This window comes from Curcuma longa, chromosome 21 (assembly GCF_044706935.1).
Source record: "Curcuma longa cultivar G26 ecotype Majalengka, Jawa Barat chromosome 21, ITB_CL_G26_1.1, whole genome shotgun sequence".
Lineage (NCBI taxonomy): Eukaryota > Viridiplantae > Streptophyta > Magnoliopsida > Zingiberales > Zingiberaceae > Curcuma > Curcuma longa.
In genome coordinates this window covers 10,084,744-10,102,313 of record NC_133881.1, presented here as the reverse complement: position 1 = coordinate 10,102,313, position 17,570 = coordinate 10,084,744, and the positions used below count along the sequence as shown (strand labels likewise).

General features: G+C 35.6%; 2 protein-coding genes across 2 annotated transcripts; both read left to right on the top strand.

Annotated features, from left to right (window-relative positions):
- Positions 1 to 1,069: 1,069 nt before the first annotated feature.
- Positions 1,070 to 6,161, top strand: LOC141815302 (uncharacterized). The gene is made up of 9 exons (XM_074703233.1): positions 1,070 to 1,396; positions 2,861 to 3,022; positions 3,162 to 3,264; positions 3,338 to 3,417; positions 3,496 to 3,573; positions 4,227 to 4,318; positions 5,153 to 5,264; positions 5,353 to 5,478; positions 5,886 to 6,161. The coding sequence occupies exons 1-9, from the start codon at positions 1,133 to 1,135 to the stop codon at positions 6,006 to 6,008; spliced, it is 1,140 nt and encodes a 379-aa protein (XP_074559334.1). The 5' UTR covers positions 1,070 to 1,132; the 3' UTR covers positions 6,009 to 6,161.
- Positions 6,162 to 6,478: 317 nt separating this feature from the next.
- On the top strand, positions 6,479 to 17,187 carry LOC141814888 (serrate RNA effector molecule-like). Its single transcript, XM_074702842.1, has 12 exons — positions 6,479 to 6,941; positions 7,049 to 7,137; positions 9,415 to 9,469; positions 11,305 to 11,379; positions 11,548 to 11,622; positions 11,734 to 11,781; positions 11,987 to 12,055; positions 12,135 to 12,935; positions 13,023 to 13,071; positions 16,218 to 16,465; positions 16,533 to 16,730; positions 16,899 to 17,187. The coding sequence occupies exons 1-12, from the start codon at positions 6,511 to 6,513 to the stop codon at positions 16,957 to 16,959; spliced, it is 2,199 nt and encodes a 732-aa protein (XP_074558943.1). The 5' UTR covers positions 6,479 to 6,510; the 3' UTR covers positions 16,960 to 17,187.
- The last annotated feature ends 383 nt before the right edge of the window (positions 17,188 to 17,570 follow it).

Below are 17,570 nucleotides of genomic sequence, written 5' to 3'. Positions count from 1 at the left end.
TATTTAATTGGATCTAGAGCAAATTAAAATAGCCGTATTTTTATCCAAAATACAGGTTCTTCATCTGTTAACATTCTTCTAATTGAAAGAATGGCTTTTTTCCTTCAGAATGTCAGGCTGTTTCAACTTATAAAGGATTATTTATGATTGTATCCTCATTATGGCCTATTCAATTATATCAATTACAAAATAAAATTTGAAAACAGAAAATTTTGAATTGTGTCCTCTTATTGCATGTTAATATAAATCGAAACTAAACATTTTCATTTTTTCTTCAAATTGATGAATACTTTAAAAACTCAGGATGATTAAATTACAAAGTATATTAGTCTTTTGTTACAATTAGCCTCCTATATAATTAATAATTGATATTTTGTTACTTGGCAAAATAAGAAAATAAAATAAAATAATTAATTTCTTTGGTGTTTATTTAATTTCGCCCGCTGTTTTTTTTCTATTGCCTTCCATCATCTTGAATAAATAAAAAGTACATTTAAATATCTAATGAAATAAATAATTAAATATGAATATTTCATTCCTAGTTTGTCTGAGTAAAACTTAAAAAAAAATCGATTAAGTCAAGATAAACATTATTATTATTATTATTATTATTTTCCCAGTTGGTTAATTATTTCATTTTCCTTTCTACTCCCTCATATTTTAATCAAAATACGCCCTAAAATATGAAAATTTTAAAATTTTTCTTAAAATTTTATTAATATATAAAACTTCTAATATTCTATTTTGAACTTAAAAGATCTTCTATGTAATGTTAAAATATTAATTTCACCTTTGAAATTATTAATTTACTGCTATATAAAAATATTATTATAATAATAAAATAAAAACGCTAAGGAGTATTGTTCGATAATATAAGATTTAGAGTGTGTTTTTAATATTTACTAAAGCTCAGGGTGCATTTTAAAAATTAGCTGGACTCCGTCTCCGAATTAGGAAAATAAGTTAACAACCTTTATTTTATTATATATATATATTTATTTAATAAAAATATACACGAAGTTGCCCTTCTCGTGTCTCCTTCCCGACGCCGCCCTCCATCGCCATCATCGTGATAACCTCGCCTCCTTGGAGTCTGTCTCCCGCCGGCGCAAAAGTCTCCTGCACCTTCTCCATGGACGCCATCTCTAGCTCCACCTTGCCCTCAGGAATCGGCGATATCCTCCCTCCGCGACATTCCCCTACCTCTCGGTTTTGCACTTTTCCGGCCTTCCGCCCTGCGTGCTTCATGAGGCTCTCGTCCCGTCAACCTGAAGCCCGTATCTTTTCCCGTAGGCTTCAATCCGTGTCCTCTGGTGTTTCCGGGAGTGATGCGGGAGGAGATGAGGCGAACGCCTCTGTGTTCCTCCCCGCTGCTGAAAGCTTTCCATCGATCGAGGTAATGGCATTGTGTTGTAGTTTTTTCCTTTGTCTCTTTTGGTTCAGCTATGAAATAAAAATCAATTCTTGGCTGCACCACAGCTGCTGATGCATTTTCTTTCCTTTCAAAATGTAGTAACTTATTGTGTCTTTTGGTTGTTGCGCTTACACGTTCACTTTTCCCCTTATCCGAGTCGAATAAGATCTTTTAGGTATTCAAATATACAAAAAGAAGATAGTGCTTGATGCCTTTATTTGCAATTGCCAGATTGATATGGCGAAATATTTAATTTCATGCACTGTATAATCCTTTTGGCTGGAAAATGGTGCTTCCCAAGTTAAGTTCGTTCAATTTGTCTTCTAAATCTATTTTAGGGCAGCTGAATGTTTCTTCTATCCCTCTTTGTTCATTTTCTTCGTATACATCATATACGAGCAGAGTATTGTTGCTGGAAACATGGAAGAAAATTGCCATACTTTGTATTAAACTTCTCCCATGACATTTGATGTCGATAGGTCATGTGCTAAAATTACAGCCCTAGTGGGCACACAATGTTACAAGTGGAATTACTGAATATTGGCCATGCTACTATGTTCTGCACAGAGGCATTTGCTTGGATTGGTAGATGTTACTTAATATCAGACAGCATGGTGTTATTATCTCAGGATGATCCCAATATCCATTGGTCTATATCAAGATTGAGTTTCTAACTTCTTGTGTGTGTATTTGCTTGTTTGTACTCTAGCGCCTTGCCTGACTATATCAACCAAGCCACTTAGTTAAGAAGTTTCTACCACAGGTATGTAACTCCCGGCCCTCCAACCCCACAGTTTGGATGCCATAGTGGGAGGACTGCAATCATTTTGTTCCTCCACTACTGATGAATGGTAGTCATTCTTCCTATTTAGTGGTTTGTCTTTGAAATAGTAGTATAACCAACGTATGAGGGCATAACTTATCAATATCCTTTTGCTTCAAATTATTTTGATTGTATCAATTTCTACAGGTTATAAGAGTTTGTTAATGATAAATATGGGGAATTGAACAATATCTGGCCTTTACATGAACGAAATGTTTTCACACTGTTCTAAATTTGCAGTGTTTGTTTCTATGAGTTTGAATTTCATGTTAGTTTTACTCTTTGAGAAACCAAGCTCTGTTAAATAATGATGGATCCTGTTTTACTTATCTAAGTCACATATTATTAGTAATTATAAAAAATCTCAAACGTGAGATCCATATCAGGAATCTGCAGATATATTTTCAGATGGATTTGCCTCTTACTCTATGTCAGAGTATGCTTTAGAAAATGAAATGTTTCAGAAAATTTTAAAAATTACTTCATACTTTGAAGTTCTTTTGATATGTTGGTGATCTTGATTTGATTTCTTTTCTTAATGAACATCTAAGTCATTTTTTCAAATAACTATCATTATGATCTTTATCATTATCAATTGAAGATTGATCCACATCGCCATGCAGATGGATGTTTCAACATACCCAGAGGCAGCAAGATATGTCACTGGAGGAAGTGGATCTAGAGCTGGATTATTTAGAACACCAATATCAGGTGGCGTACAAAGTGCAACATCTGCTCATGATTTACCTTCCCCAGCCTTAGCTGTCCGCAATCTCATGGAACAGGTGAGTCTTGCTGCAATCACATTGAAAAGTAATGAGATTGCTTACAAACTATCTTCTTACGGGAAGGCATGATGAATTTCACATGGACCATGTGTTGTATATATGTATATTTTATTCTCTGATTTTCTCTAAATGCCAGGCCAGATTTGCTCATTTGTGCACTGCCATGTCACGAATGCATCATCGTCGGGCAGGATATCCTTTTGGTTCATTAGTTGATTTTGCATCAGACTCAATGGGCCGTAAGTTTTGACTTCTTTTTTACAATGTGCGTCAAATGAATTGGAACTTATTGTTGATTATTAATTCTACCAGATCCAATCTTTTCACTTTCACCACTTGCTATTCACACAAGAAACCTTTTGGCAGATCCAAGATCTACTCTTGTTGTCCAAGTATGATAATATTGCCTTTTTTTTTCTGTCCAGAGGAGAAAAAGCCTTATCTGACACTACTCCTTGCCAAAATTACAGATTCCTGGTTGGAGTAGCTTATCAAATGCACGGGTGACAATATTTGGTGATATTGTGCCCCTTCCAGCCGATCAACAGGTTCTTTTAGTTTCTCTTCCCTTGAACTTCATGCTGTTACATACTTGACCAATTCTCATCGTAACAAATATGTTTGTTCTTGTAGATAACTACTATCTTCTTTCTGTTTCATGTGTGTTTGTGAGCCGTTCAGAATACTCTTGGTTTAAGATTTCAAAAAATCACGAATACAATAAACATTGATGGCTCAAGAATTTATTTTGTATTTCTTCAACCAATATAAGGTAGATAGACTCATCAACTTTAGTGATAGATATGTTCCATGTTAAACCATTTGGATTTATGCTGGCACTTGACTATCTTTGGGTTTTCACTTGTCAGATCCATGTTCCTCCTGTTTTTAGTTTTGCATTTGAAAGGCTTTTTGTCCCATGTCATATAGTGTTTGTATCTGTCTTGAAACCAACCAGTATAATATTTAACCTATATCTGGCTGGATATCCATTTCTCTACTCAGAGTGATATTGTTATTATTTCTGCAACGCTTACTGAATTGCACCTAAATTGAGCTTGTTGCTTTATTCATGATCTTTTGCTTTTGTTGGAATATCAAATAGCTGCTCAGTTTACACAGGAATCTTGTTTCCTTTAACAGTATGTATGTGTTAGCATGAAGTTGGTATGACCATTCCAGAAAATTCCATTTTCTGTAGGAATTGGCCTGTAAGCAGTACATGACAAAGCACCAGCAATGGGCATCCCATCAGTGGGGAAATTTCTATTACTACAGAATGCAGAATATAAGGTTTGCCTCTAACTTACACCTCATTCTTCTTTCGCATGAGTTTGGTTATGCAATCATCGAAGTCATGTATCATATGTTATGCTAAAAAGGATAGAAATTGATAATTTGTCATTTTAAGCAAGAGTGTGGGTGAAAATTTGTTGAAAAACAAATTCCAACTCTTGTTTGCTGTTCAATTTTCTTTCACTATAGATGAGTGCAAGGTATAATTTTTTATTATGAAATTTATTCCAAAGTCGGTCTAGTTGGTGATCAACAGGATGAAGCATAAAATGATCAGATAGACTACTTATCTATTTATAGGTTCCCAGGTAGACAATTGACATCTGATGGACGAACAGTTGCTAGTAGACTTTGCATGGAACAAAAAGTTAAGTTGGTAGAAGTCTCTTCTGAGTTGATGGAACAGTAGTTACTGGGTACATTTACAATGCAAAGCACTTTGATGACATCTGACAGCCTAAGATAATGTCGTAATAGGATTATTACTGCAAGAGAATTTTTAATGTATTACATTGATTAATTGAAAAAGGAAACAAACAAATTAACAAAACATACATTCTCATTGATCCAAGATGCATGTTGTCAACTTGGGATAAAAAACTTTAATGTAACTAAATTTCACAAAATCAAGAAAATGATTGTGAACTTAAGCTGAAAAGCACCAGTTCTGGATGAATAGATTAATCTCCGAGTCCTTTGTGGAGGAACTTTTGAAGGTTACTTATACTAAAGAATTCAGCACATTTTTTGTACAGTTTCCTGTGAATTTATGTTTTATAAAATTATTAATTCTTGCTTACGATACTAATTATGACCATCGTGATTTGCCAGCGATATTTATTTTATTGGAGGATTTGGAACTGTGGCATGGATTGATGTTAAGGAATATGAGGCCACCCAACCTGACAAGATTGCAGTCAATGGTGGAGAACAGAGTTTGAAGGTACTAACTTGTGTATGCTGTGTAAACCCCTTTCGATTATTTCATCTGAGCATCAACATACTAACTTTCTTCTGTTCTTATACCTCAGGAACTAAATGCAATGTTCTCAAAGCCACTTAAAGAACTCTTGTCTGCAGAAACAGAGATAGATGATGCGGCTCTCATATCCATAGACAGCAAAGGCACTGATATAAGAGTTCGACAGGGTGCACAGGTACATCACACACACAACTCATATGGTATCACAACTACTGTCTTCCACCTTATCCTTCTAATAGTCACTTACCACAATGTAGTGTGATTAGTTCAATAAATAACCTTAAATCCATCACCAAAGTGCATACCTACTTACAAACCTCACCAAAAATCATATGGACTTTAATAATATAGTGATCTGATACTCCCTTCAACTATAATAAGGGCTTCAAAATAAGGAAAAGTTTTGAAACTGATTAACAATGACTTGTCTGTTCAGTATCAAAGGAGATTTCAATTTTAGATAAACTAGTTCTTCGATTAAGCTTGTTTGACTGTCTTTCTTTCTTATGATTCATTTTCTCTTCCAAATGCATATCTTTGTTATGCTTCTTCACTTTCTTAGACCTTATTTTCATCTTATAGTTCAACATCCAAAGGCTGTCATTCGAGGTAGAACACTTGGTAGAGACTCTGGATGAAGCAAAGAAAGCACTGCAGAAGATCATCAAGAACAAGAGCTACGAATCTAAAAGTTTGTTGTCTTAATCAAACGTCGAAGATTTTGCGGAATAGAACCAGCAAATAAGGATGTTTGTTCCTGCAAAAATGTCTATTCTTTTATTTTGTCAATAAAAGGCTGCGCCTCGGTTATGAAATATATGCAGTAATAATCATGTGGCGATTTAGCTATAATTATAATGAATGAGGTGTATTCTTATACAATATATTGACCATTAAAAATGTCTTTTCATTATTCAAAATGTAGAATTATTTTTCGCCCTGGGATTTTTTAGCTATCCAATCATTTTTTAAGGTTGATTGTTAAATTAACCATGATTTTTGAAATAATAATGAATTTAGCATTTTTTTTTTTACTTTTAATAAATCTCTTCCTATGTATTTAACTGTAGTATATTATCAACCTTATAAATTAAATTGTATTTTTTTTAAAAAAATGCTTATTTAAAAAACACTGGATTATCAAACCGATGCAGTGACCTGCTCTTCCCCAATTTTAGGGTTTCTAAGGTTTCCCCTTCGCATCTCCATGGCCGACGTCATCGACATGCCCTCGGAAGCTCCAGATCGTCGCGGGAGCATTCAGCAGGACCAGCGGGAGAGCACCACTGCAGGTTCTCCCTCGCCGCCTCCGCCGCCTCCACCTCCAAGGAAAAGGGGCAGGGATTCGAAGGAGGAGAGGGACGACTGGCCTCCTGGTCGGAGGAACGACCATCGTGACTCTAGAGACGGCTCGCCGCCGCTTTCCCCACCTCCCACCGTACCAGCGCCGAAGGACGACAAAAATCGGGAGTATCGTAGGCGCAATAGCCCTAGCTCTCCTTCATACCGTGACCGCAGACACTCGTCTCCCCGACGGTCGCCGCCGCACGGACCATTTAAACGAGCCAGGAAGGATGGCGGCGGATACGACCGGCGACGGGGGAGCCCGAGAGGGGGTTACGGTCCAGATGAAAAAAGGTGCCGAGATTTTTTTGTCAAATTACTGCTTTATTTAAACAAAACCATACTTTGTTAGTAAATCTACCTGTTTGGGCTGTGTGAAGTTTGTATTGTTTCAATTTCAGGTATGGCTACGATTATGATAGGGGGTATGATCGAGGTGGCTCAGGAGGCAGAGGGTGGTACGGGGAGGAGAGGCCACAGGGTCGTCATGGTAATCATCTGTCATGTAATTGTGAACCAACCTTCGTTTTTATTGTTGCTTTTGTGCTCGAATTGATTAGAAACCGAGTCTATGCTCCTAAAATTTCCTGCAATACTGAGTGAACTTCTGACTCAAATGCCCACCACAGCTGGATGTGGAAAGTGCCAAGTACTCTTTTTTTTTTAATTTCTAACAAAGGTCCCAGTTCCATGTAGATTTTCAATTGATGAGTTTATATGCATGAATTTGTTTAGGATGGTGCTCAGTCTTTGTTTGAAGGATGATGACATATAGCATATACAATTTAATTCTTATTCATAAGCTATTTATACAAGTTCAATAATTTCCAGCTATGGGTTTGAATAACGGAAACAACACGAGTCCCAACTAGCTATAGTTTCCTGGTGGCTAATCCATCTCCCTTTGATAATTGAACACACATTCCTTGTCTCCTCTGACTTATGGTGGAATAAATGTTGCATCCCAGGCAAAACATCTGCACAGTATGATTCAGTTTCCATGATCACAAGTAAATTATGGCAAACATTCATTCTGCGTTCCTGATAGGATTGTTCCCCTAGACCCTTATCTCCATCCATCAGCAGGACACTTCTGCCCAATCTTAGACCTCAAGTGATTCATGATTAAGAAACAGATAATAACATCACAATTAAAATAAAGCTGGAATATTTCTTTTATGTTTTACTGAAAGATGAATGGTGCTCCTGAAAAATCACTCAAGTCGTGTTGCAGACTTTTTCCTGAGTTACTCTGTATACTTGAAATTTAGAAGAAAATTTTCACTAGCAGCTGAATTACTCTGTATACTTCTTACAGTCTCTATATCTTGTTACTTTTTCTTACTTTCAGCTTGGAAACCAAACAAATATATGTACTTACTCTATTCCAATAAATTACTTAAAACTCAATTCGATATGAATCTGAAAATACATTTATAAATCTACGATCCCACGTATACTTAATTCTTGGCTGAATTGGTAACATCAAATAAACATTTTGCAAGCTTAGAGAACTCAGATTAGAAATAGTAGAGTTAGTTGCATCCATGTAACTATCCGATCTTTGAACTGAACTTTGTTGCTACTCTCGACATGTCTAAGATGGAGCAATTATTTTCTTGGATAATGATCAAAGAGAGCTTGTTTTCCAAAAAGGCTAGGTAAATCCTAAGAATATATGCTTGGAATTTTGTGTGAGATGAGATTGGTTGTTGGTATACTTTTTATGCTTTTTATTACTGAAAATAGTTTCATACTTTAGTTCTATGCCATGGCATGCATACAAACTGATATTTTTGTTCTCTAAATATAAGATCAGAGTTAGATGTAGAAAAAGATCAAATTTTGCTATTAATGTTATTATACCAAACTTGAAAAGGATGCAAATAGTTAAGCTTAGCTGTTAATCAGGTTGGAAAGCTTTGTCAAACTAATAAAAGATCTGGATTTTTATTTGGTGTTCTTCATCATCTTAGTGGTTACACCAACCAGGGGATGAGTCCTGAAAAACACCCTTTGGGGATCTCTTGATTAGTTAAGTCACAGGTCATTTGGTAGAAAAATTCTATGAGAGAATGAAAATCAATTGTAGAGACTAGAAGGCATGGATCTAATACGAGAGAACAACTCTTCATGGGGTGGATATTGGACAACAAGGGCTCATGAGTAAATCCTGACAAAGATCAAATTGTGGCGCACTGTTTCCTATTGGCAGAAAGAAAAGAATTGATTTGTGTGACCAACTGAAGTAACACCATAAGAAAAACATTGGGGTCTGGGAACTCCTGCCCATGTGGAGATATAAGCTGGAAATTTACATAATCGGCAGAAAACATTCCTACCAGTTCCTGCATACACCATTGACTTGAAGGAAATAATAATCTAACAGACAATGCATATAGTGTTGTTGCAAAAAGGGTGCATTCTCTTTGAGGGTGCCTCTCACTCAAATTCAATGTACTTTGATGATTTCCTTGTAATCCAGTTCCCATGTGGATTACTGCAAGCAACCACATGTTGCCTTGATACATGCCAGTGTGTGTATATTATAATGCAAGGAAAAATGGATGCTATATTTAAGGTTATTTAAATCTTGGCATTCATATGTATACCCTGTCAAAAGCACCTGGCCTGAGCAGTCACTAATTGAAGCTAAATCTATAGAGAATAAAATAATGGTATATAGTGATAATAAGAATACACTATCCTATCTCTCTGCCATTGCTAAATTCTTATTTAATAATATTTTATTTTGATGGATCCTCAGATTGGCCTGATTCTGGACATGGCAGTTATGGTGATGACTCTGAAACTATTCAAAGGTTTTTTTATTTCTCATATGCTATACATTAAGTATCTAGTGTTGTTTAATTGTGGCTCTTTTTGCTGATCTGAAGTTTTACTGCCCCTTCATATTTTCTACTAGTATTGTTTCTTGTAGTTTGGAATACACCTTCAGGATGCACAGATTAATTCACTCATGCAAACAATCATAATTTATGATGTCATGAGATTTTTTGTTACAATCGAAATAGATAGTCACCCACAACACACACAAAAACACTAGATTGTCATTTACTTCCTTGTTGCTCCAGAATTATATATTGTGGAATGCATCTACAACTAGGGGGTTGAGGTAGAGAGATGTGTGAGAGAGAAGGATGAGCAGAGAAACAAGTTACCACCAGTTTGTTCCTTATTGCTCCCTAGCTATTTCTTCCATATCCATCCATACACCTTTAGTGCAATGCATAGAAGGACGTCCATTCATTTCAAAGTTAACCAAGCCAAATTTGTAACTGAAACGGACCTAACCTGGGTATAAGAATAATTTTCCCTCAGTCAAAACCAATTGATCTGCTAAGACAAGGTGATAATTAGTGGTTGAAGAGACTCTTTTTTCTTCGTGATGCGAATACCATTTTAGAGCCATTTCTAGGATATACCCGCCCCTCTTTTTTCCTACCTGTTTTCCCTTCAATTTCATGCCTTTTGGTTTGTAATACTTACCAACAGCTAATAATAATCTTCTGTGTGGTATATGCCTCTGTTTTTCATTGTTACTGGTAGTCTATGGTGTGCTACATTGTTTTGTTGACGTTAAGGTTTATTTTTTTTACTTTCTAAATTTAATATTTGTTATCCAAACATTGAATTAAATTCTTTAAATAATGTGAATAGAAATTCTGATTGTAAAAAGATACTATTATTACAAAATGACTACTAATAAACATGATGTTTTGCCTCTAAAATTTATCCGTCTCTTTTTCTTACAATAAAAAGAGAGACAGGGATGAGAATAATCACTGTAAAAGCAAAAATAGGTGTATTAATCTGAGAAATAGATTTGATTCATATAGATATGTTGAGGGGTTCTCATTTTTCTTTCATTTTCAATGGAAGAGTTACATACGATTTTAAAAGACAAACTAAACATATTTCATTGATCAAATCATATAAATCTTTTAATAACCAAGTTGATAGAATAGTTATCTTTCTTTTGAAAAATTTAAATAATTTGATTAAGTCATTCAAATTTCGCATTCAAAACCTATTTTGAAAATTTAAATTTACAATCAGAAAAAGAATATAAAAACGAAATTACAACACAAAATTGATAAAACTCTCTATCTGATTGGTCTAGATTAAACCCAATTCCAGACGAAATTGATTTTTGATCCTTATTTGATCCAAAGTCTATATCACACACACCCAAAATTCACTTATCGATTAGATTTAGGTTCAAGCCTTGTTCAATTTGTATTCACATCCCCGATCCCATTCTGATAACCTGTTAAGGTTGTAACTCCAATGTAATCTCTCAAAACCACCCATTACTCGTATTAACTTCCCATTCACCCATATTATATCCCATACAAAACATTTACAACATTAATGTTATCTTGTTTATGCTCCATAGCTCCTCACAGAAAATCTTTGGAGAGCTCTTCTTTTGCCTTGTTTATTTTATTTCTTTCCTGTAGGGAGTGCATCTAATTTGTGGAACCTGAAATTTTGCTAAAAACTTCTGCCTGGTGTTGGTTAAAACTGGGAAAAAATTTTCATAGTCTTTTTTTGGTTATCTTCATTTATTCTTTGAGTTTGCATATAACCTTTGATTTCTCCTTGTAATAGTCTCATTTGGATATTCTTGCAGGGGAGGTTTAATGTCATACAAGCAGTTCATGCAAGAACTTGAAGATGATATTTTACCTGCTGAAGCAGAACGCAGGTAAATATCTTACTGGAAAATGATTGGTATAAAAAAACAGATTTAATGAGCTTGTTGTTCGGTTTTCTTGCTTGTAATTTTATTTTTTTTAATATTCAAACTGATTTTCCTATTGGGTCCTTATTTAGCTTGTATTAATGCTGAAGTAAATTCTATTAATGTATGTAGGTATGAAGAATATAGATCTGAATACATATCCACTCAAAAGCGAGCATATTTTGAAGCTCATAAGGAGGAAAAATGGTAATTGAGGAACACTTTTTCCAAATTTTGGAATATCTTAGATGATCTTGCGGGACATATTTGAAATAGATCTCATATGTCAATCCTTTCCTGACTGTCTTATTGATATAGGTTGAAAGACAAATATCATCCAACTAATTTAGTGGCAGTGATTGAAAGGTGAGAGTTTTTGGAAACTAAACTGCATTCTGAAGTTGTCTTTAAAATTTTCTCCTATTTTCTCGTTCTTCAAATAGATGAAATTTTGCATACTTCCATATTCATATGATGGCTCAGTTTCAATGTTTCCGGGCTTCTTCACATGAATTATAACCTTCACTCTTGCATTGTTATCGCACATGAACTTTTGTTGCTTGCTATGCAGGAGGAAAGAACTGGCCAAATCTATTGCAAAAGATTTCCTGCTTGATTTACAGAGTGGAACGCTTGATGTGTAAGAGTTTCTTTTATTGAACTCATTTTGTGTTTGTTTACATGTAGTCACTATTTTTTTTCACTGCTTATTTCATCAGTGGTCCGGGATTAACAGCCACATCTGCTAGAAAATCTGGGAATAATAGTGAACCAAACTCTGAAGAAGAGACAGATACTAGTGGGAAAAGGAGAAGGCATGGTAGGGGACCAGCTAAAGAAAATGATCAGCTTTCTGCTGCTCCCAAGGCTCACCCAGTCAGTTCTGAGATTCGCCGAATTCAAATAGACATACTGCAAGCACAAGCCGTAATACGTAAACTTGATATGGAGAAGGGTATACTGGACAACGTCCTCTCTAGTAGTGGTGAAGATGATGCAGATAAGACACATGGGGGATCCTTGGGACCAATTGTAATTATACGTGGACTTACCACTGTCAAGGGCCTTGAGGGTGTTGAACTGTTAGACACTTTCATTACTTATCTGTGGCGTGTCCATGGCTTAGATTATTATGGAATGTCTGAAACGTCCGAAGCAAAGGGACTTCGACATGTTAGAGCTGACATTAAGGCACATGATGGAGCTAATTCTAGTGGTTCTGAGTGGGAGAAGAAACTTGATTCATTCTGGCAAGCAAGACTAGAAGGTCAGGATCCCTTGGAAATATTGACAGCTAAAGATAAGATTGATGCTGTAGCTACTGAGGCCCTAGATCCTTTAGTGAGAAAAATAAGAGATGAAAAATATGGTTGGAAGTATGGATGTGGAGCCAAAGGTTGCACAAAGCTTTTCCATGCTTCTGAATTTGTCCATAAACATCTCAAACTGAAACACCCAGAAATTGTGATTGAGCTCACGGCAAAAGTTCGAGAAGACCTTTATTTTCAAAATTATATGAAGTAAGTTTTCACCTTGTTTTATGGTTGAGAGTTTATGTTTATTGTAGTTGAATTGTTAAATCAGTTTGGTTTCTTTCTATCATGCAGTGATCCCAATGCACCTGGTGGAACTCCTATCATGCAACAGTCTGCACCAGTAAGACATCTGCCTTTATTTTAAAACATGCTTTGTCCACTTGATTGCCTACTACCCAAGAGTTTTTTGTTATTAAGAAACCTAAGACAAGTCAGCTGATTTTAGATTTATGTTTGAATGTTTTATACAAGTCAACTGATGAATCTGTTAGATATTTAGAAACTACCAAATAAAATTGGTAAAAGGAAAATGTACTAAGATCGATATGACTTCTTGTACATTTAATAAGTGAAGAATGCAATCTGACCGCATTTATTAATGACTTAATTGCAATGCTATGCTATGCTGCTGCAGTGCTGCTGTAAATATCTTTTACAATGACGCGCCTCTGTTAATCTTGGACTTATTTGATAATTGGGCCTAAGAAAATGTTCCAAGCTTCATCTCATATCTCAAACACATTAGTTTTTACCGAGTTCAACTGCTGGATTACAACCTTGCTGGATTTGCCCACCGATACTAAAACATTAGGGTTGGGTAGGCTGATGTTCACTTTGGTAGACCACATGGGGTGATTTGAATCTGAAGCTTTATATGACTTTGGATTATTGTTCATTTACAACCCTGCTGGACTTGCTGGCTGATACTAACAAATTTAGTGTTGGTTATGCTGATGTTCACTTTGTGAGACCACATGGCATGATTCTGAATAGTAAGATTAGTTAGTGTCTGGAAAGCTTTATTTTATATGTTGCACGCGAATTGCATCTACTACTGCTTTATTGCTTTTCAATTTTGTGGCTTCACAATTTGGTATTTTTTAATCTTCAGTTCTCTTTAAGAAAACTTCTAATTGACTGCGAATCTCAGAAATTTACAGTTCTAAATATTATATTCCTTCATGCTGAATTAGATTTTTATGATATTTCTTGAGGTTAAACAAAAAAATCCTATGACAATTTGTTTGCCTTCCATATTCCTTCTGTTATCCTGGATAAAGTTTGTCATTACCATTTTGCTAAGTCATACTTTTAACTTTTGGATAAAATGTGTGTTAATGAAAATTTATTTTTTGTTCAGATTATTGCTGCCTTTTTTTTTTTAGTTTGTATATCCAAATGGATGGTTTTGCTTAACGATGTTGGTAAATTGGAAAATGATGAAAAAAAAAATTTCTATGATGGTGGGAGGGATATAAGAGAACCTTCTTCTTTAGTCTCAAATGGTTGTGGGTTGCTTGGGCATGCCTAAATGATCCCTCACACCTTTCTTCTTCCTTGATATTTTGAATTCAATTGATCTTTTCTTGGAATTCTATATTTCATGTTAAGATTGAGGTATGAGATAGCAATAAGAACTAACCTTTTCTTTAGTCGCACATGGTTAAGTGGGTTCTATTAAATATGCTAAGCCTAACTGTCAAGGAACCTCCCACCTAAATTTCTTGGCATTTTGAATTGGATTTGACTAGCCTTGACTTCCATGAATTGGTTGATCACATAAAACACCTGAAACAAGCCAAAGGTTTGGTGCATACATAATTTTTTTCCCTTCCAAATCATTGGCCTTTGAACTTTGCAGCAGAGACATTCTACGGGTAATAAACTTTCTAGTAAATTTGTGGATGGGCAGTTATGGGATTGGTTCTCTTTTTACATCTTAGCATTCATACGCAGTGAACCTATAGTTTATGACTTCTATAAAAACAGAAACTTTGGATGACTGAACAAAATAAAATAAAATCTGGTCCAACGGCTTTTCCATTTTTCATTCCGCCAGTGTTGATGTCCTTGAGGACCCATGCAAATCCACTTGTAATATCTTTTGTCTTCCTCTCTCTCGCTTTAGCTATTTTATAAATGTCTTTTTCTCCTTCTTTTGTATCCAATTTTCGATATAACTGCTCAAAAGTTGTATTTTTAGCTTCATTCACTGCTTTTTTAGCCTCTTTCTTAGCTAATGTATATTTTTTTAAATTTTCTTCATTCTTGCAAATATATAATTTCTTATAGGCTATTCGTTTTTCCTTCACTTTTTCCTGTACTTTCTCATTCCACCACCAAGATTCTTTACTTGGTGGTACATGCCCCTTTGACTCGCCGAGTATACTCTTGGCTATTATTTTCAACTTTGATACCATGTTATCCCATATCGTAGTAGGGTCACCGTATACTTCACCTAATACTTGTCCTTCTACCTTCTCCTTAAATATGTTTTGTTTCTCAAATTCCACCACTTAATTCTAGGAGTAGTGGATATTTTCTTTTTATGGATATTATGCTTAAGACGTATATCCAATACTACTAACCTATGTTGGGTAGTTAAATTTTCTCCAGGAATGACCTTACAATCTTTACAAATCTTTCTATCCCTCTTCCTAACCATAAGAAAGTCAATTTGCGATTTATTATTCCCGCCAAAAAATGTATTAGCTAGTATAAGATCATATGCTGCAAAATCCAGTATAGTTTTACCTTCCTCATTTCTTGTTCCAAACCCATAATCCCCATGCACCCTCTCATATTCCTCATTTTTCACTCCAACATGTCCATTTAGATCACCTTATTAAAATCATTTCATTTGATGGAATATTTTGTAATACTTCATCTAGGTCATCCCAAAACTTTGCTTTGGTATTTTCATCTAATCCTGCTTGAGGTGCATATACACTAATTACATTTATAGTGTCTTTCTCCACTACTATTTTAAGAGCTATAATTCTATCCCCCTTTCTATTTACCCCTACAACTTCATCCTTTAACAAACTATCTACAATAACACCAACTCCATTTCTTGTTTTATTCTTCCCTGTGTACCACAACTTATAACCCGAGTGGCCTTTTCGCCTACCCATTTTGTCTCTTGTACACACAAAATACTAATTCTTCTCCTAATCATCGTATCTACTACCTCCATTGTTTTACCAGTAAGGGTTCCTATATTCCATGTTCCAAATCTTAGACTATTTATTTTCAGATGATTATGAACTTATAATTTAGATATTCGACTTTCAATTTCCATTCTTTCTTGGCTTGAAATAATATAAGAAAATCAACATTAATTGTGTGAAATTGTTTTATATCAAAGAGAATTTCTTTGATCCATAGGTTGCTGAAAGTTGAGAAAGGATTTCCATGTTTTTGCATATGCCTGATCTTCTAGATTTCTCAGTGTTATTATGATTATCATCTTCCACTTGTCTGCAGAAGGCAAGAGTACAAAGACGGAGGCTATTAGATAATCGTCTTAGAGATGCACATGGCAACCGCATAGAGCTCAACAGGAATAGAGATGATGACAGGAATGACGGCTCACCTAGTTATAACCATGGTGGTTTGGATGGAGAAACTTATGAGAAGCCTCCATATGATGCCCACAGGGGACAGGGTTTGCACAGTGCTTTCCCTTCAGACATTCCTCCTCCACCTATCTTGGTGCCTGTTCCTGGTGCTGGGTGAGTTGGTTTTGCCATTTTTTATTTTGTTAATTTTTCACATCTAATTATCTAGTGATTCTTCTAGTCCACTTGGACCTTTCGTGCCTGCCCCACCAGAGGTGGCTATGCGCATGCTTACTGATCCTGGCGGGCCATCATCCTTTGATACTACTGGGGGTCCACATGGTAGAAAAGGACGGCTTGGCCAACAACTAGGTGGCACAGCAGCACCAATTCTCCCTATGCCTCCACCTTATCGACATGATCCACGCCGCATGAGGAGGTTTGTTCCTTGATTGATTTAGCAAATGCATTGCATGATTTTCGCCAGTCCTTGATCTAACAATTGATTGTCTAAAGTCACTACTGTTGATTCTTTTAGGCTTCAGGATTTTGATCTTTGGCTTCTCTACTAGTGAGCTTATGCTTAATTGATGTTTTCCACTTGCAGTTATAGAGATCTTGACGCACCAGATGATGAAGTCACTGTACTAGACTACAGGAGTTTGTAGGCTCTCCATTTTCAGTTGTGTTTTTACCAGACCTACTGTCCTATGGCAGATCACAATCCTCAAAGGAGCGTGCGTTTCCCATTGTTGTAAAATAGATAAGTTCTTTGAACCTGTGCTGATTTCTTTTGCAGTCTAAAAGGATGATTCTAATACAAGATGGATTATGCGTATTCAAATAATCTCGCTATTTGAACTGCTAAACCTAACAATCCTTTGTATAACATCTGTTCCGATGTCCTCCTCGATGAGCTTGCATCTTTAGGGGATGTGTTAAATTTAATTTGGCCACAGAGCCTCCAGGATAGTGACATTAGAAATCGTCTTGCTTACTACCTGGATCATTATTACAAATGTTTCGTGTTATTCTATTCCTCAGACTAAAAAAAGAAAACTATTATTTCCTGTTGATCTTTCTTTTACTATCACTATTCTAAGAATTAGGTTTTCTATTTTACTTTGCCTCTGAAAGATGTTCCTCACTCGTACTGCATTACTGAAATATATGGATCATTGGAACAGCAGGGAGTAGAGAGGGACAGTTTAAACCATACTTTCAGTCTCATAGTTATAGATAGATAGATAGCACAGGGCATCATGATACATAATAACTC